This window comes from Camelus dromedarius, chromosome 1 (assembly GCF_036321535.1).
Source record: "Camelus dromedarius isolate mCamDro1 chromosome 1, mCamDro1.pat, whole genome shotgun sequence".
Taxonomy (NCBI): Eukaryota; Metazoa; Chordata; class Mammalia; order Artiodactyla; family Camelidae; genus Camelus; species Camelus dromedarius.
In genome coordinates this window covers 24051763-24069768 of record NC_087436.1, presented here as the reverse complement: position 1 = coordinate 24069768, position 18006 = coordinate 24051763, and the positions used below count along the sequence as shown (strand labels likewise).

At 41.9% G+C, this 18006-nt stretch overlaps 1 protein-coding gene across 2 annotated transcripts in view; it reads left to right on the top strand.

Annotated features, from left to right (window-relative positions):
- The first annotated feature begins 3493 nt into the window (after nucleotides 1-3493).
- The window catches only part of MGST2 (microsomal glutathione S-transferase 2), a 37740-nt gene continuing 23227 nt past the window's right edge, over nucleotides 3494-18006 (top strand). The window contains exons 1-3 of one of the 2 annotated variants that reach the window (XM_010977711.3): nucleotides 3494-3603; nucleotides 7786-7946; nucleotides 11998-12097. In XM_010977711.3, the coding sequence (XP_010976013.1) occupies nucleotides 7889-7946; nucleotides 11998-12097 (158 nt within the window). In that variant the 5' untranslated portion in view covers nucleotides 3494-3603; nucleotides 7786-7888. Of the gene's footprint in view, nucleotides 3614-7785; nucleotides 7947-11997; nucleotides 12098-18006 lie in introns of both variants that reach the window. The other variant, XM_010977712.3, reaches the window with a different exon arrangement.

The following is an 18006-nucleotide window of genomic DNA, read 5'->3' as shown; positions in this document are numbered from 1 at the left end:
CCCTGGGATTTACTCCCCCTGGTGGTTTGACAAAATACAACTTCCGTTGATGGAAAAGACAAAGTTTGAGCAACAGCGCCCAGCCCCGAATGTGCAGCTCTTCAGAATCTCCTGATTGCCAATCAGGGATGAAAAGAGATGATAAGCCATTAGGTCCTCTGAGGAGAGGGTGGGAAGTGGAGGTGAGGGGCGCAGAAGGGCAGATGAAGCTGTTTTGTCTGGAATTCCGGTCCCAGAAACCTGCCAGAGACTGAAATTATGATAAAGCCCCCAAAATAAAGGTGAGAACCAAACATAATCTAAGTGAAAGCAGGAGGGATAAACGAAAAGAAAGGAAAAGAAAAGAGAAAACCAGGCACGCAATCTGTGAAATTCCTTATCCTCTTGCTAAGGCAGCAGAACAAAACAGTCCCAGGCCCTGAAGCCCGTGCTGACGTTACACTAGGGTTTTCCTGTTTTGTTTTGTCACGTTTCTTCTGCACGACCTGGCTGGGCCTGCGTGCGATCTGATAGATGGGTGTGCTGTGAGTCAGGTTATGCCAGGTGGGGCTGCGGTGTAATTACAGTGGTTTAGCGTCAGCCCCGTTGTGGGTGTAGCGCCACATGTCAAAGCACGACCTGCTTTTAACTGTTTGTATTCTGTGACATTTTGTGTCTTATCAAGAGTGGGAAGAGCTGCCCTTTCCTTTTGCCCTAACAAGCCCAGAGAGACAGGAGGGGAAGCCATGGTGCCTCCTTTTTCCTTAAGTGGCCCAATCGCACTGCACCCTCTTTGTGCTAGATTTCTTTCCTGCCTACAGAGGATGCCTAATGAAGGCACTGGGCAACGCACGAGAGACAAACTAACGTTAAGCCTTAAGGACAAGCCCGAGAAAATGCCACGTTTTAGTTCAGACGAGGTAAGCTCTCCTCCTTGGGTGCACAGACATCTCAGCAAGTTCTCAGTGGCAGTAGTTGGCCCTGCTGGTATCACAAAATCCAAGAGATTTCTCAGTTAAGTTGGTATTTATTTCAGAAAGGCCCTTGGTGATTCTAATGTGAGAACGGCCATGTCTGGATGGACATCACAGCCAGTTAGCGGGCGAGTACCAGCGGACCTGATGTGGAATTAGCTGTCACAGGCTCCAGCCAGACTTCTCTCTGCTGGGGTTTCGGGGCACCCCTTCTCCTCCACCTCAGTCTCAATCTTTCTCCTGTGTCTGCTTTCTCCTCCTTCCTCCACCCAGGCACCCCTGAAATCCCTCCTGTGGAAATCTCCCTACACTTCTCCTGGGCTGCACCCTGAGGCCCCCAGGACCCCATTCCTCCTACCCTCACCTTTTCCCTCCTGCTGCAGAACCTTCCATACCCGTTCCTCCTCCTTCCTGGACCCCTGTGGCACTCACCTGGGCTTCCACCAGTTTGTTCCTTCCTTCCCCCACCCCCACCCCGAGAGGGTGTGTGATCTTTCTTCTCTTTGGGAGGCAGTGAGATGGAGTAATTAGACCAGTTCCCAAAGTTCTCTGGGTCTCAGTGTCCTTATCTGTAAAATGAGAATAACTCACAACCCCATAGCAGTGTTGTGTGAGCTGTGTGAGGCTGTGGCTGCTTAACCAACATGAAACTGATGTTCAGTAGTGGATCCTGGATGAGGCCTGGAAATCTGCATGTTTACATCGCCTCAGGTGACGGCAGTGCGTGGTGAGGACCATACTGAGAATCACTGGTTAAGGCAGGGGTTTTCCACCTTGGCTGAGCGCTAAAATCATCTGGGGAGCTTTTAAAAAATGCAGGTGCCCAGGATGAACCCGAGACCAGGTAAATCAGAGTTGCTGTGTCGGGGGAGAGCTAAGCACCAGTATTTTTAATGACCCCCAGGTGATTCCAATGTGCAGCAGAAGTTGAGAGCGAGGGCTTTGGGAACATCAGGACTGGGTTGTACTGATCTTGGGCAAGTCACTAACCTCTGAGTCTCAGTTTCTCCATCTGAAAAATGGGAATAAAACATGTGCTTCATTGCTGGTGAGGCAGGTGAGTTGAGACAGTTCTGTCCAGGGCCTGGCTCGCTCCTCCCCTTCTGTTGTGTGGAACTGGGAGCTGGTGGTGGGGGTAGACATCAGAGCCCCCATCAGATGGAGGCCTGTCCACGGTGCCTCGGCCCTCAGAGTTCAGGGAACTCCTGCTTCTTGCTGCTCTGGTCCCAGTAAGTTAATTTTTAAATTTTTTTTTGTGGGGAGGGAGGTAATTAGGTTTCTTATTTATTTATTTTAATGGAGGTTCTGGGGATTGAACCCAGGACCTCGTGCATGCTAACTAAGCACACGTTCTTCCACTGAGCTACACCCCTCAGCAAGTTTATGAATCCAGCTCTGAGCATGGCCCATGGGGAGCCTGGCTTCCTTCCATGGGGCAGGGCAGGAAGTTTACTCCAACAACCCAGTTTTAAAGCACTTCCTTCCAAATGCTATTCAGTTAAAAAAAATGAGTAATAGTTAAACGAGAGGCAAAAGAGTAGTGTTAATTCCTTTTGTGGTGGTTCAAGTGCCAATATGTGGCATAAACATCACTTATTAGTTAAAATTTCATTGAACATTCAGCCACCTGAGAACATGGCCACCATTTATAATACCATTTATAATATTACTTCCATGAGAATATGTGTTTCAAGGTCCATTCAGCTTACAAATCCCGTTTTGGGATATGAGTGTATGTGAGTGTGTGAGTATATGTGTGTGTTAGTGTGTGGGAGTGTTTAGGAGCGGGTGTGTGTATGGATGTGTGTGGATCTGTGTATGTGTGTGTGTGTGTGTGTGTGTGTGTGAGGAGGGCTGTGTGTGCTGGGAGTTGTCAGTGAGGATTTCTGATTCCCCTCGCCAGATTCTGCTTTACTTTAGCCTCTCCCAAATCTTATGGAAACTTAAGACAACTCAAGTTCAGATCTTCTATTACTGTCCAAGGCCATTTGGAAGCCATTCAAGTGCTCTGTTTCCATTCTTCTGGGAAATCCTCGCAGTCTGGGTAGCTATTAGGATGTTCTGTGACCATCCACTTCCTTGTCCTTCTCCACAAATTGATCTTGTCTCCTCTGCGTCCACCAGGCCTGAGGTGGGTGGTGCAGCAGAGGGACCTCGTGGACCCCCTGCCACGTGCCAGGCTCTGTGCTGTTTGCCTCCCTCACATTATTTCGTTAAGTCATCAGAGGGACCCTGTATGATTATTTCCCTTTGAGAAAGCATGTCCAAGGACGTTTAGCAACTTGCCCACAAGTACAGGGATGCAGGCCTAGATCACCAGCTCGAAGCCTGTGCTCCCCTCACTACACTTCCCTGGGGACTGATCTTTCCTTTCCTTTCTGCTCTTTTAAGTCCCTGACTTTGAGCCTGCTTGGGACGTTCCTGGTGTTGGATGACAGGCAGTTTCTGTCTGAGGCTTGCTGTAACCGGTCTGTAATCCCCTGCTCTGTGCCCTGCCCGTCCCAGGGCAAAGGTCTCCCCGATGGGGGAAGACGCCTTTGCCCTCTTTGGCTTGGTTTTCCACACGCAGGGTCACAGAGCAAGGTGCTCCAGCTTCTGAAGGGGAGAGAATATTCTGCAGGACCTCTGCGATTCCCTACATTTGCAACATGTAGGTTGAGGTACAATTTCAAGTTTGGTTTATCTGAGCTTTGTTTAAACACTTGCTGAGTTGTTCTGGTATTTTCAGTTGGTCAGGACTTCCAGCAAGAGAATGCAATAAACACTAAGCACACGGAGAGCCTTATGCAGTCTAGTTTTCGGTCAGGTGTATTATGGTCCTTGATAATTGCGATCGCTCTGTTTCTGGGCATCCTTGGGAATGCGGTGGGTTTCCTGTCTCTCTCTGTGCCAGGTCTGTTGGCAGCAGAGATAGCTGCTGAAGTGCCAGTGGAAACCAGGACAGTGAGCTGTAGTTTTTGGAGAGACAGGGATAGAACATGAGGGTGAGGCCAGGGGATAACGGGTGGGGGTGGTGGGGAGAGGATGCAGTTGGTCTGAGAGAGAATATTTCTGTAGTTAAATAGATCATATCTTTTCATCTATTAGCAAAACTATTCAGAAATAGTTACATTTAGAGTTTACATTTCATGAAAACAGCTCTTTCACGTGGTTTGGGATTGTTTTTCTATTACCACACTGTGGCCTCTCTGTTTTGCCTTGTCCAGAGTACAATTTTTGTAACAGTGATTAATAAGCGAAACTCTCAGAAACCCTTGCAGATTTCTTTGAGTTTATATAGGTAATACAAATATTTTAAAAAACACTTTAAAAACTTTACAACTTTAAAAACACTGCAACTCTTGATATGTTGTTTCTTCTTTTGTTTTTCTTTTCTTACCAAAATGTAAGGAATAGGACCCACACTAGAGGGATCTGTACGTATTATATTACCTTCAGTGAAAATGTTTTTCACCTTCACCCATCCAGGGGAGGTGGAGAGAGAAGCTCTGGTTCCTGTTGGTTTGTTAAATGCTATGGCAGTGTTTCAACTGTGGGATCATTTGGAAGCTTTATCATCACAGAAGGTGATAAATATTTCAAGATCCAAAGTTCCGTTGTTTCATACTTTCCTAGAGGCAGAAACTACACTGACTTTCTTTCTTTTTTAATTGAAGTTTAGTTGATTTACAATGTTGTATTAGTTTTTGGTGTACAGCCTTGTGATTCAGTTATACATACATATATTCCTTTTCATCATAGGTTATTACAAGATATTGAATGCATTTCCCTGTGCTGAACAATAGGACCTTATTGTTTATCCATTCCATACATAATAGTTTGTATCTGCTAATCCCAAATTCCTAATTTATCCCTCCCCCACCCTTTCCCCTTTGGTAACCATAAGTCTGTCTGCCTTTCTTTTTCTTTCTTTCTTCTTTCTGCATAGTCGATTTACAATGTTGTGTTAATTTCTGTTGGACAGCATAGTGATTCAGTTTATATATATATATATATATTGCTTTTCATATTTTTTTCATTATAGGCTATAAGGTATTGAATATAGTTTCCTGTGCTATACAGTAGGACCTTGTTGTTTATTTAAGTTTGTTTTCTATGTCTGTGAGTCTCCCTTTGTTTTGTAAATAAGTTCATTTGTACCATTGCTTTTTAGATTCCACATATAAGGGATATCATATGATATTTGTCTTTCTCTGTCCACTGACTTTTAAGACCTATGAAAGCAGATTACACATGAATGCACGGGGTTTCAAAGCACTTGAGGTACTTTTTGTTATATCAACCATCTCTTAGGACTGGGGATGGGGATCAACTGGGATTGGCTGGGAGAAGTCAGTAGGGAATGTCAGGATTTTTCCAGATAGCGAGAGGAAGGGAAATCAATAGGAGCTAAAGAAGGTCATTCTGGAGTTGTTGTTTTTAACTAGTTCCCTAGTATGGATGTACCTGAGCTTCTCAGAACAGCAGCTGATAACACCCAGAGGTTGTGGCCATCAGTCAGGACCCCCCATTCCCTGACTCACCTCTTCCTTCTGCTATTTCTCTTTCTTGGAGCAGTTGTCTTACTCAGAGAGCCTTCGCTTGTCCACGGGCCCAACCCAGACCTCTTCCTGGAGGCCTGTCATTTGGGGAAGTTATTTTAGTAGATGGTGATGTGGGTTCAGGGCGACTGGCTTGCAGTTTAGAATCCTGCCGTGTACTGAAGGTCAAAATCATTCAATCAAATACATGAGAAATTTCAGGGCTGTCCTGGGCTTCTAGCATTTGTCTTCTTACAGAATCTTAGTCTCCAGTGGTTTCAAGAACAAATAAAAGCAGAGACAATGTGAAGAGACCAGCAGGGCACTGGGAGCAGACTTGGTTTATAACTATTTGTAAAGTAATCTCTGATTCCCTATTGTTAAAAACAAGACAACAGGCCCCAAATGGAGTTGCTAAGGTTAAGCCCCATGTCACCAAACCTGACTTAGCTTACAGTTTCTGCTCACCCAGAGACGGGATCTTAAACCAGGAATTGCTTGCTCAGCACCAGTTAAGTATCCTGCCTGATAGATCCCTGCCATTCTCTAAAGGAAAATAACCTTGCAATAACCCGTTCACTTTTTGCCAAGTATAACTTCCTCGTTCCTGCTCCCTTCTGCCTGTAAAGTCTTTCATTTTGTACAGCTCCTCAGAGGTCCTTTCTGTCTGCTGGATTGGATGATACCCGAATCGTGAATCACTGAATAGATCCATTAAGATCTTTAAAATGAACTCAGTTGGATTTTGTTTTTAACACCATGTATGAGTGGTTCCTTGAATTCTGCTTTGAACTGGTTAAGATGTCATACTAGTTCTCGTTAAAGAATTCAATCAAATCTTTAATATGGTTTCATTTTATATTTGTACAAGAGGCATGACTTTTACCTTTTAAAAAATATTTTTTAACATTAGGTACATAATATGCTGAATAGTTTTCTAGATACTTTATGGGTTTATTTAACAAACACACAGAACACATTTTTAGATGCCGGGTGCTGTTTGAAGTGTTTATGAATGTTAACTAGTTCAATCCTCATAACAGTCCTATTTCATTTAAAGTTCCCTTCAACCTTCATTAGCCCATCCTATCAAACTGAGGTTCAACTCCTGTCCAAGGCTGTGTCATCCTTAAGTGTCTGGGCTGGGAGCCCCAGTCAGGGCTTGTGTGAGGCTGAGACACGCCGGTTTTCCCAGGGGCACTGGGGCTCCCTCTAAGTGAGCTGGGGGACCCCAATTTTGTTTTGTGGGAAGCTGAATCTTTAAAGGGAAAAACAATTAAGTTGACAGAGGGGAGGGGCTGTGATGAATAGGTTCTGCAGAAGCAGCTCCCAGCTGTGGAAGGACAGCTCCATCTGGGTGGTGTGGGGCATTGCTCTGGCAAAGGAGGGGCGCTGGACCTGCGAGGAGATCACGTGTTCTGTGTTTGCTACTGGAGGTCAATAAAAAAAAATATTGGCCTACTTCTTTCCTCCAGGGCCCTCTTCCTTCTCAGAAAACATATGCTAGTTTTTTTTTTTTTTTTAATTTGTGGTACAAGCTTCCAGTTACAAGATAAATAAATCCTAGGGATGTAATGTACAGAATGATGACTAACAATAATGTATTGGTTATTTGAAAGTTGCTAAGAAAGTAGATCTTAAAAGTTCTCAGCACAAGAAAAAAATTGAAATTATATGAGGTGATGGATGTTAAACTTACTGTGATTGTTTTGCAATATGTACATATATCAAATCATGTTGTACATATAAAACTAATACTATATGTGAGTCACATCTCAATGAAAAAAGTTATGGTCACCACGATCATGGGAGAGTTAAGACAACAGTGGAGGCAGCATGGAACAGGGCTGAGGGCTCAGTTGGAATCCGTGGTACTTGGGTTCAAATCCTGGGTCTGCCATCTACTAGGGAATAAAGTTAGAATCAGTTTCAGTTAGCATGTAAATCTCAGTAGGATTAAATACACTCTTCCATCTTTTCTCTTTTTTTCCACTGGAGGTGAGAAAGGTCTCAGCCAGGCCTTGGAGCCAGGGAGGGGACCAAAGAGATCCAGGGATTAGAAGTGAAGGAGAGGAAATTGGTTTTGAATTGGCTGAGGAGATGGTTTAACTGCAGGTGCTGCTGCTGGAGGGCTGATTCCACAGGTCGGAGCTCAGATACGAGAGACGTGAAGCCAGATCACGAAGCCAGTCCCCGCCAGGTGCAGCTCTGTCACTGACAGCCCGGACCCGCCTGCCTTCCTGGTTCCGGTTCCAGGGCAAAGGTTACTCAGCCGCTTGAGTCTCCATTTTTTTTTTTTTTTTCTTTCTCAGCTCTGTTTGCCTTGTAAGGAATTCCGGTCAGCCTTGCCAAATCCGTTATCGTCCCCTGGATTTCTGCAGATAGTTCCGTGAACCAGAACGTTCCACGTGAAAAATGGCCTGGAATTCGATCTTGCTGGCTGCCCTCTCTGTCCTCTCTGCTTGTCAGCAAAGTAAGAGCCCCAGGCCGCGTGTGTGCTGGGGGAGGGGGAGGCGGGGGGGACGGGGAGGGGCGTGGGGAGGGAGGGTTTGGGGGTTTCATACTCACTTGCTGGTGGCCCGTGGCCTCTGCAGGGCACAGTGTGTTTAGGGTCATCAGCGTCTCCTTCTCTGCGGACGGGCAGAGTTTGGAACATTCCAGGAATTAATTCTCCCAGTGGGGACGCCGTGGGCCTTCCAAGCCCAGGGATTCTGCATCACCTATGATTACAACCCACAGCCCAGTGCAAGTGAGCATAGAAGTTAGCTAACCTGGGGGAGGTGAGCTATAAATGTTAATTAGGAGTGTTCCAGGTGTAATGTATCTGCTTATAAACCGTGGCTGTGATTTCTTGAATGCAATCTTAATTTTACTTCTTGTTTTATTTATTTTAGTGGAGGCACTGGGGATTGAACCTTGGACCTTTTGCATGCTAAGCAAAACTGAGCTATTCCCCCCCACCACCTTGAGCCCCAACCTTTTAATTAATGTGTGTTTCTAAAATAAGCTGCCTATGGCAGGTATGATTATCAGGTAAAAAAAAATCTGCAAAAATATGAGCTGCCAATTAAGTAATTAATTCTAAGTTTTAAAGTGCTTTCCCACTAGGATTATTCAGTATCCCAATTGCCTGGTTAAATAGAGGGCTTCTTCTCCACTGGAGTCACATTTGCTCAATTCATATTATTGTAGGTACATGCTTACTTAAAAAGCAAAATGGGGAAAGGGACTGAGCCCTGGTGAGCAAGACTTACCAAAGACATGTATTTATTTATTTTCCCCAGTGTGCTTATACCAGGAAACAGGGTAGAATGATGGAGGCACACGGTTTAGGATTAAAGTCCTGCACGCATACTCAATGGCAGACCTGCTAGCCAGTTTGTGAATTTACGAAAATGTTATACTTAAGACACATTTTGTGGTTTGATTCACCAAGGAGGATGCTTATTGCCAACTGAAGCAGCACCTAGTTTTCTGAAGCGCTGTGTACTGAGCCCCTGGTTCACAGAGACCTACATGTAGGCACTGCCCACCCGAGTGTGCAGAGAGCACGGGGGCAGGTCCACGGATGCCCCCAGGCTGACACAGCCTCTGCCATCTCTGCAGAGAGGCTCTGTTTGCTGGTGGGTGCAGGGGACAGTGTGAACTGTGGCCAGGTCAGGCAGCTGGGTGTATGGCCATACCACCCTGAACGTGCCCGATCTCATCTGATCTCGGAAGCTAAAGTGGGTCGGGCCTGGTTAGTACTTGGGTGGGAGGAGGAGACTGGGCCAGTGGTGGTTGGTGGTGGACAGGGAATGTTTAATAATGGTGGAATGAGGCAGAGAGAGAGGGGGAGGGAGACAATTGTTTAGTTGACATTTAGAACCAGAACTTGCTGCTTTAGCAAAAGTCTTCAAAGAGGATTAAACAGGACACTGGGTAAGACGTGTCCACTGTGGTGGGCCTAGTGCCCAGGGTTGGTGCTCAGCATGACCAGTTCTGGTCCTTGGCTGCTTCCCCACAGAGAGAAGCTTCTGCTGGATTGAGAGGCAGCCACGTGGTGAAGAAGCCCAGCTGCAGCTGGGAGGGTACGAGGCGGGGCCCTGATTCACTTCCCCAGCACACATGTGCTCCTGGAGAAAGCACGGGAAGAGGAAAGACAGGCAAAGCCAAAGGAGCTTATTCTCAAGTAGTTTTTAATCAACTCATAGGATGGGAAATAAAATGGAAGCTCTCCAGAAAAAGCAGCGTAGTAGCCTTTCCACCCTCATCAGGCTGCCGCAGCGATAACCACGGTCACTCTGAGGCCCCTGACCTCAGAGCCAGCCCGACGGAGTCCTCCTCCTGGGGCTGTGGGTGGGCTGGGCCTTCCATTTACTGAAGCTCAATCCTCACATTTGCTGCTGCTCCACACAGGGGCAGGCCAGGTGCAGGGAACAACTGGGGAAAGACCGCATGGCAAAGCTCTCACATACTCGGCTTCATTTGGAAGCTCCAGGTTCGGGCACCATTGCCAATATATAAATTTAGGGGCACACATATTTCACTGTTTCCATTTTATACGTGAAACAAGAAGCCTTGCCTGGTGTTTTCTCTAAGGCTGTGGAGTTAGAAGCAGTGATAACAGGTAGGGTCCAGAATGGCCAAGTCCCAGTTTTCCCCTCCATAGGTAGATCTCCTTTTGGCTCCAGTGGGGCCCATGAGCCATTGGCCTCTCCAGATTTATGCTGCCTTGAAAAGGCAGCCCAGTGTTGGAAACCGTCAGAGCCCAGTCCCACACTTTTATTATCTTCTTTCTACTCTCCCAGACTTCGGGGATGCAACTACAGTTTGAATGAGAAAGATGCCTGTCCTCAGTGTTTACACACTTTAGATGTTCAGCTGTAGCTTCTAAATCTAGACCAACCATTTATTTGTTGCAGAGGGGAAGTCAGGGGAAGGGAAGTGGCCAGCTATGAGAGCCTTACTCAACCAGTATTTACTGACTTCTTGTTGGAGGGGAGAGAGGATCCTGTTACAGGAGGAAACACATGACCTCTAATACTGTCACACAATGGGAGACTGAACCTGCAAACTTGGTGTGGAAAAGGAAATTATTTTAAAAATATTAGCAAGCAGGAAATGGATATTGAGGTACTAAGTTGGAGAGAACCAGTAAGAAACTGAAACTGGAAGAAATAATCTGAGGGGAAATAACAGACCTCAGAAGTTAACTATGGGGTAAAAAGAGGGAGATAAGGACAGGAGGGGAAAACTACTGATAAAGGATGAATGGTGGGCCTGAAAGTGAAAGAGGGTCACGGAAGTAATGATCAGAGGCAGGTGATTCCAGGCATCGGGATTTGATAATCTAAGGTAGTTTCCACGCAGTGAACAAAGGAGAGGAAAGTCATTTTGGAATAGGGAACCTGAGTCATGCAGGAAGCCATCATCCCCAGGTTTTCTTGTGACCCTCCCCTCTAGCCCTCCTCATCTCTAGGCAACTATTGATCTTCTTTTGTCACTATAGATTCATTTGCACTTCTCAGAATTTTATATAAACTTGTAGCGTAGTGCTTTTTTTTGAATCTTGCCTTTTTCATTCAGCATAATTATTCTGAGATTCATCCATGTTGTTTTGTTTATTAGTAGTTCATTCTTTTTCACTATTGAGTAGTATCCTGTTGTATGGATACGCCACAAAGTGTTTATCTACTCACTTATTAATAGACATTTGTGTTAGGGTTCTCCAGAGGAGTTGAACCAATAGGGTACACACACACACCTTTTTTTTTTTTTTTTACATCTGTTTTAAGAAATTAGCTCATGTAATAGTTGGGGCTGGCAAGTCTGAAATTTACAGGGCAGGTTGGAAAGCTGGAAATTCCAACAGTTGATATTACAGTCCTGGGTCCAAAGGGAGGTAAAATCCTTTTCTCTTTGGGGGACCTTAGACTCTTTTTTAAGACCTTTAACTGAGTAGGTGGGACCCATCCACAGCATGGAGGGTAATCTGCTTTACTCAGACTCTGCTGATGTAAATGTTTATCACATCTAAAAAATACCTTCACAGCAACATCTAGACTGGTGTTTGACCAGATGCTAGCAAGTATTTGTATAGGCATATGATTTCATTTCTCTTAGGAAAATATCTAGTTGTGGAATGACTGAATCATGTAGTCAGTGTATATCTGACTAACAGATTCCTCCCAAATGGTTTTCCAAAGTGTTTGTACCTTTTTACATTCCCACCAGTAGAGTATGAGAACTCCAGTTGTTCTTGTATCCTCACCTTTTTCAGTTGGTGTGATGTCTTTTTAAATTTAAACATTTTAGGGGGACGGTATAGCTCCATGGTAGAGTGCGCGCTTAGCACGCACAAGGTCCTAGATTCAGTCTCCAGTACCTCCATTAAAATAATAAAGTAAAAAAACCTAATCCTCCCGACCAAATTTAGACGTTTCAATAGGTATGTCGTGGTATCTAGATGTGGTTTAAATTTGCATTTTACTAATGAATAATGATGTGCCATATTTTTAATGTTCATTCCTCTTTACTTGCAGGTTATTTTGCTTTGCAGGTAGGAAAGGCAAGATCAAAATACAAAGTTATACCCCCGGCAGTCTCTGGGTCACTGGAATTTGAGAGAATATTTCGTGCACAGTGAGTAATGCTTCTCCCTTCAGGGATATGTACCTGCCACATACGCATAATTCCTAATTAGGGGAAAGATGTGCAGAGAAGGTATGCTGATAAAACAAACCACTCTTCACGGCCAAGACCCTTATTGTGATCCTTGAGGCTTGAAGTAGTCAGCACATGGAGTTTCTACCCACCTATATTACAAATTCAGAGGGTACATTTACACAGAAAGCTGGGATCTTAGAGGTGACTGCTCTATGTCTCTAAGCATGGCAGTTTGGTAAAAAAGCCTGGAGGGGGCCCCCTGAGAGTTCAGTAGCCTTATGTTGGATTTGTTATGCTATCAGTTTTCCATCTGAAAGCTTTATCTCTTCCTCTCCACTTCAAAACAGAGATAGGTCAGTATCATCCTCTGCCCATGAACCATTTCCTAAAATCAGAAACCCGAAGAAATGAGAAAGCTTTCTATTTCGTATGTATTTGCATTGATAGTGGGTTTTTTTTTTGAAGTATTGTTGATTTATAGTATGTTATTTCTGGTGTACAGCATAGTGATTCGGTTGTACATATATATATATATGTACACACATTCTTTTTCATTATAGATTATTACAAGATATTGAATATAGTTCCCTGTGCTATACAGTAGGACCTTGTTGTTTATCTATTTTGTGTATAGTAGTTTGTATCTGCTATTCCCAATGTGTTCGTAGTGTTTTTGATCACCCTGTGCTCCTTGCCTTTTCAAATCCACACAGTATGTTTCAGTATAAATTTGCCTGCTGCAAGATGCTAGGCTTCCTTTGTATTTAATCTCCCAAACCAAGTGCTTTTAAAAACATTGCACATATCAACATTTATACATTGCTTAGTTCTTTCGTTAATACTTTGGGATTTTTCATCTTTGTTCATGAATGACGTTGGACTATAATTTTCCTTTTTTTTATAGTCCTTGCTCACTTTGATATCAAGATTATACTAGTCTCACAGAATGAATTAGAGAATTATTTTCTCAGAGAATTCTGATAAGATTGGAAGAGTGTGTTCCTTTAAGAGTTGTTAGAATTTGCCTGTAAAATGATCTAGATTTGATGTTTTTCTTGTGAAAAAGTTTAAACTATGAGATTTGACTTCTTTAATGATTATGAAATTATTCAGGCTTTTTAATGTCTTGAATCAGCTTGGGTCTGTTGTGGCCCTTGAGCTGACGACATTGGTCTCTTGCTTATCGAATTGCTCTAAGGAGAATGGCACACACTATTCCCTAAGCTTGAAAGTATGAATACCACTGACAGTACAAGAGATAATTTTAAGAGGTGCATAGACATGCTTAAATATATTTTTTATGTGGTAAGAACATGTGACATGAGCTCTACCCTGTTAACTAAATTCTGAGTGTAATACATGACTGTTGACTAGAGGTGCAATGTTTTACAGCAGATCTCTAGAGCTTATTCATCTTACTCGACTGAAACATTATGTTCAAGATATGGTTTTAAACAAAAAGAAGAAAGAGAAAAAAAAGACCTACAAAAGATTGCTTTGGCAGTTCGGGGTCTTTTATGGTTCCATATACATTTTGGAATTGTTTGTTCTGGTTCTGTGAAAAATGTCATGAGTATTTTGACAGGGGTTGCATTGGATCTGTAGATTGCTTTGGGTAGTACGGCCATTTTGATGATGTTGATTCTTCCAATCCAAGAGCACAAAATATCTTTCCATTTCTTTGTATCATCTTCAGTTTTCTTCATCAATGTTTTAACAGTTTTCAGAGTATAGGTAATCTCCTTGGTTAAGTTTATTTCTAGGTATTTTGTTGTTTTTGATGCAGTGGAAATGTTTATGCCTGTTATAAAATTCTGGTTTTTGAAGTGAAAAAAAAGTGAATGAAGGGCTGCAAATGGCAAAATATCCTTCTTATGGGTGAGTTGTATTCTATTACAGATATATGTTGCATCTTCTTTATCCATTCATCTATTGAGGTGTACTTAGGGTGCTTCCATATTTTGGCAATTATAAATAATGTTGCTATTAATAGCAGGGTGTATGTATGTTTTTGAATTCTTATTTTGTGATTGGCTTTATTCCTTTGATAACTATGTAAGTTTAAAAACCTAAAGCTCTAAACGTTCTTAGAAACATTGAACAGTACATATATGTAAGTTTAAAAATATGTGCAGTATATTGTATATGTGTATTTATATGCAATATATTGTATATCTGCAGTCAGACTGTAACAATTCTACCTAATAAAACTGAAAAATGAAAAAAAGGTATTATTTTAAATAATATTGGACCCCATGATGAGAAATTCATTTCCAGTATCTTTGAATCTTTATGGTTATATTAAGTGGAAAGTATTGGTTTGGTGCCAATATGTCCCACACCCCAAAATTAATATTTATTTTTATTAGGGTAATCCATGTATGTAGTCTGAAAATAAAGTGAGATTATAAGCCTTATAACAACAAATAATTCTCCTGACCCCCAGTCCATCCCTAGAGATAACCCGTGACATTCCTTTTGACTACTACTTTTGGTATTTATTTCTGTATTTCTAAATACTATTGAGTTCACTGCTATTTATTGATTCACAAATTTTAGACATTATCAATTGACTTCCTTTTATGGAAGAATTTCATACTCCTCTGTTTCCTTTTTTCTTCACCTCATCCTTCCAGTAAAATTATATCACTTTGTTGAGCTAAACCCATAGCCAATGTTTATGTTATTGTGATTAAATAATGTTCAAAGCTGAATCAAGTGGTATACTATGATTAAATTTCCTTCTTGTATATTTTTTTGTTTTACCTGGGGTTAATAATTGCCTCTTTGTTTATTTGGTTGGTTAGTTTCTTTATGCTGCAATCTGGAGGTTGCTCTTTAGGTCTGTTATACGGTTGTCATCCTAGGACTTCCTGTTAACATCTTAGGAAGTTCTGTTATACTCTACTGATTTGGATCTCTTGTTTCCTGGATCTCATATCATCCTGTTTGTTGGTTTTTCTTTGTTTTGATGGAGTACACCCTCCAGACACTTTCTGAGAGAAGGGGAATGTCAGGTTTTGGAATTTCTGAATATGTCTTAATTCTGCCTCACAGTTGATTCATGGCTTGGTTAGGCATTTCTACAGTAAAAATCCGTACCCTCAGAATTTTGAATACATTGTTTCATTATTATCTAATTTCCACTGATATTGTTGAGGTGTTCTGTTCTGATTCCTGATCCTTTGCTTGGAAACTGTAGAAGCTTTGGGATCTTCCCCTGATCGAGTGTCCTAAGATGTTATGGTGTTGTGTTTGCTCAGAGGTATTTTTCTTCGCTATGCTGAACCCTAGAGGTGGCTTTCTCAAAGTCTGAAAACTCATGTCCTTCTTTTCTAGAATATTTTAAAATACCCCTAAATTTTGTCTCCTTATTTTCTCTGTTCTTTCATTCTTAAAATATATATTAGTTGTAAGTTGACCTTCTGGATTGATCCTTTAGATTTATCTTGAGTTTTTCGTCTTCTTGGACTTTTGTTCTCTCTGGGATTTCTTGAACCTCTAACCTCTTACTGATTTTTTAAAAAAAATTTCAGATGTGAATTTTAATTCCTAAGAATTTTCAATTCTTTGATTGTTCTTTAGTTCTTGTTGCTGCTGCTGTTATAGCATTCCTTTTTTGTCTCATGGGTGCAATTTATTCTCTTATATCTGAGGATTTATATAAATTTTTTTTAATGGAGGTACTGGTTATTGTACCTAAGACTTCAGGCGTGCCAAGCACGCACTCTACCACTGAGTTATTTCTCTTCCCCCAATGATACTGTTTTAAAAACAATCTTCCTTTATCATCTCTTGTTTCTTCTAGGTTTCTTATTTTTCTCCTTTGGCCCTGTCTTTTTTTTTTTTTTTAATTTTTAAAATTGTTTTAAGTTGAAGTATAGTCAGTTACAATGTGTCAACTTCTGGTGTACAGCATAATGTCCCAGTCTTGCATGTATATATATATATACATATATATATACACACACACACACACATACACATTTGTTTTCATATTCTTTCATTAAAGGTTATTACAAGATATTGAATATAGTTCCATGTACTATACAGAAGAAATTTGTTTATCTTTCTATATATAGTGTTTAACATTTGCAAATCTCAAACTCCCAAACTGATCCCTTCCCACCTCCTTCCCCAATAACCATAAGTTTGTTTACTATGTCTGCAAGTCTGTTTTTTTTTTTTGTAGCTAAGTTTATTAGTGTCTTCTTTCTTTCTTTATTCTTCCTTTTTTTTTTTCAGGTTTCACATATGGGTGATATCATATGGTATTTTTCTTTCTCTTTCTAGCTGACTTCACTTAGAATGACAATCTCCAGGTCCATTCATGTTGCTGAAAATGGCACTATTTTATACTTTTTTGTCACTAAGTAGTATTCCTTTGCATATATATACCACAACTTCTTTATCCAATCATCTGTTGATGGACATTTAGGTTGTTTCCATGTCTTGGCTTTTGTACATAGCACTGCTATGAACATTGGGGTGCATGTATCTTTTCAAATTAGTTCCCTCGGGATGTATGCCTAGGAGTGGAATTGCTGGATCATGTGGTAAATCTGTTTTTAGTTTTTTGAGGAATCTCCATAGTGTTTCCATATGGCTGCACCAAACTACATTCCCACCAGCAGTGTAAGAGCGTTCCCTTTTCTCCACACTGTCTCCAGCATTTATCATTTGTGGACTTTTTACTGATGGCCATTCTGACTTCCTTTGGCCCTGTCTTTAATTTTTATTTATTATTCACCCATTAAATATTTTCTGAGTACCTCTACATATTAGGCATTGTTCTGGTAGCTTGGGATATAGTAGTGGATGACTCAACAAAGATCCTTGCCCTCTTCAAGTTTACCTTATAGCCAGGGAAGACAGGCAATGAACAAAAAGCAGATAATACCATAAGAAAATAATACTCTATGTAAGGGGGTAGTAAGTGTTAAGAAATACCAGAAAAAGGAAAGCATTTGAGGGGATGTGGGGTGGCTTGTAATTTGAATGGGGTAGTCAGTGTGGGCTCCACTGAGAAGGTGGCACTTGAGCAAAAATTTGAAGCAGGTGAAGGAGTTAGCTATGTGGACATGCAGGACAGTTGCTCTTGAGACAGAAGAAATAGCCTTGTGAGTTCTCAAGAAGTTAGTGTGGCAGAGAGAGGAAGCCAGCAGAGTGATGGGAGGGACAGTCAGAAACGTAATGGATGGTCAGATCAGGCAGGGCCTTGAAGGCCATTGTGAGGACTCTGGCTTTTTCTCTGACTGAAATGGAAATTCATTACAGGATTTTAAGCAGAGGAATAACATGATCTTATATTTTAAATGGCTCACTTTATCTGTTTTGCTGAGAATAGTCTGTAGGCATTGATAGAAGCAGAAAATTCAGTGAGGAAGCTACTGCAAAAACTCAGGCAAGGGATGATAGTGACTTGAACCAGGAAAGTAGCAGTAGAGATGATGAAATGTGGCAGATTCTGGATATATTTTGAGGGTAGAGCCAATAGGATTCCCTGAAATAATAAATATGGAGGGTGAGAAGAGTTAAGAACAACTTCCAGATTTTTGGCCTGAGCATTTTGAAGGATGGAATTGTGATTAACTGAGTCAGAGAAGGCTGCAGGAGGAGCAGTTTTGGGGGGGGGGGGAGATCAGGAGATATGACTTATGGTACAGCTAAGGAGAAGCTTTAAACATTATGCTCTCCTAAGCAATTTGGATCATTTGTTACTGCATCGTAAACTTTCTAACACATTTTGGCTTACACAGCCAGGCAGAGATAGAGAGTAGACAGTTGTATATACTAATCTGCATTTTAGCAGAGAGATCTGAGCTGAAAATATAAATTCGTAAGTCATTGGCACATGGAGATGATTTAAAGCCATGAGACTGGAT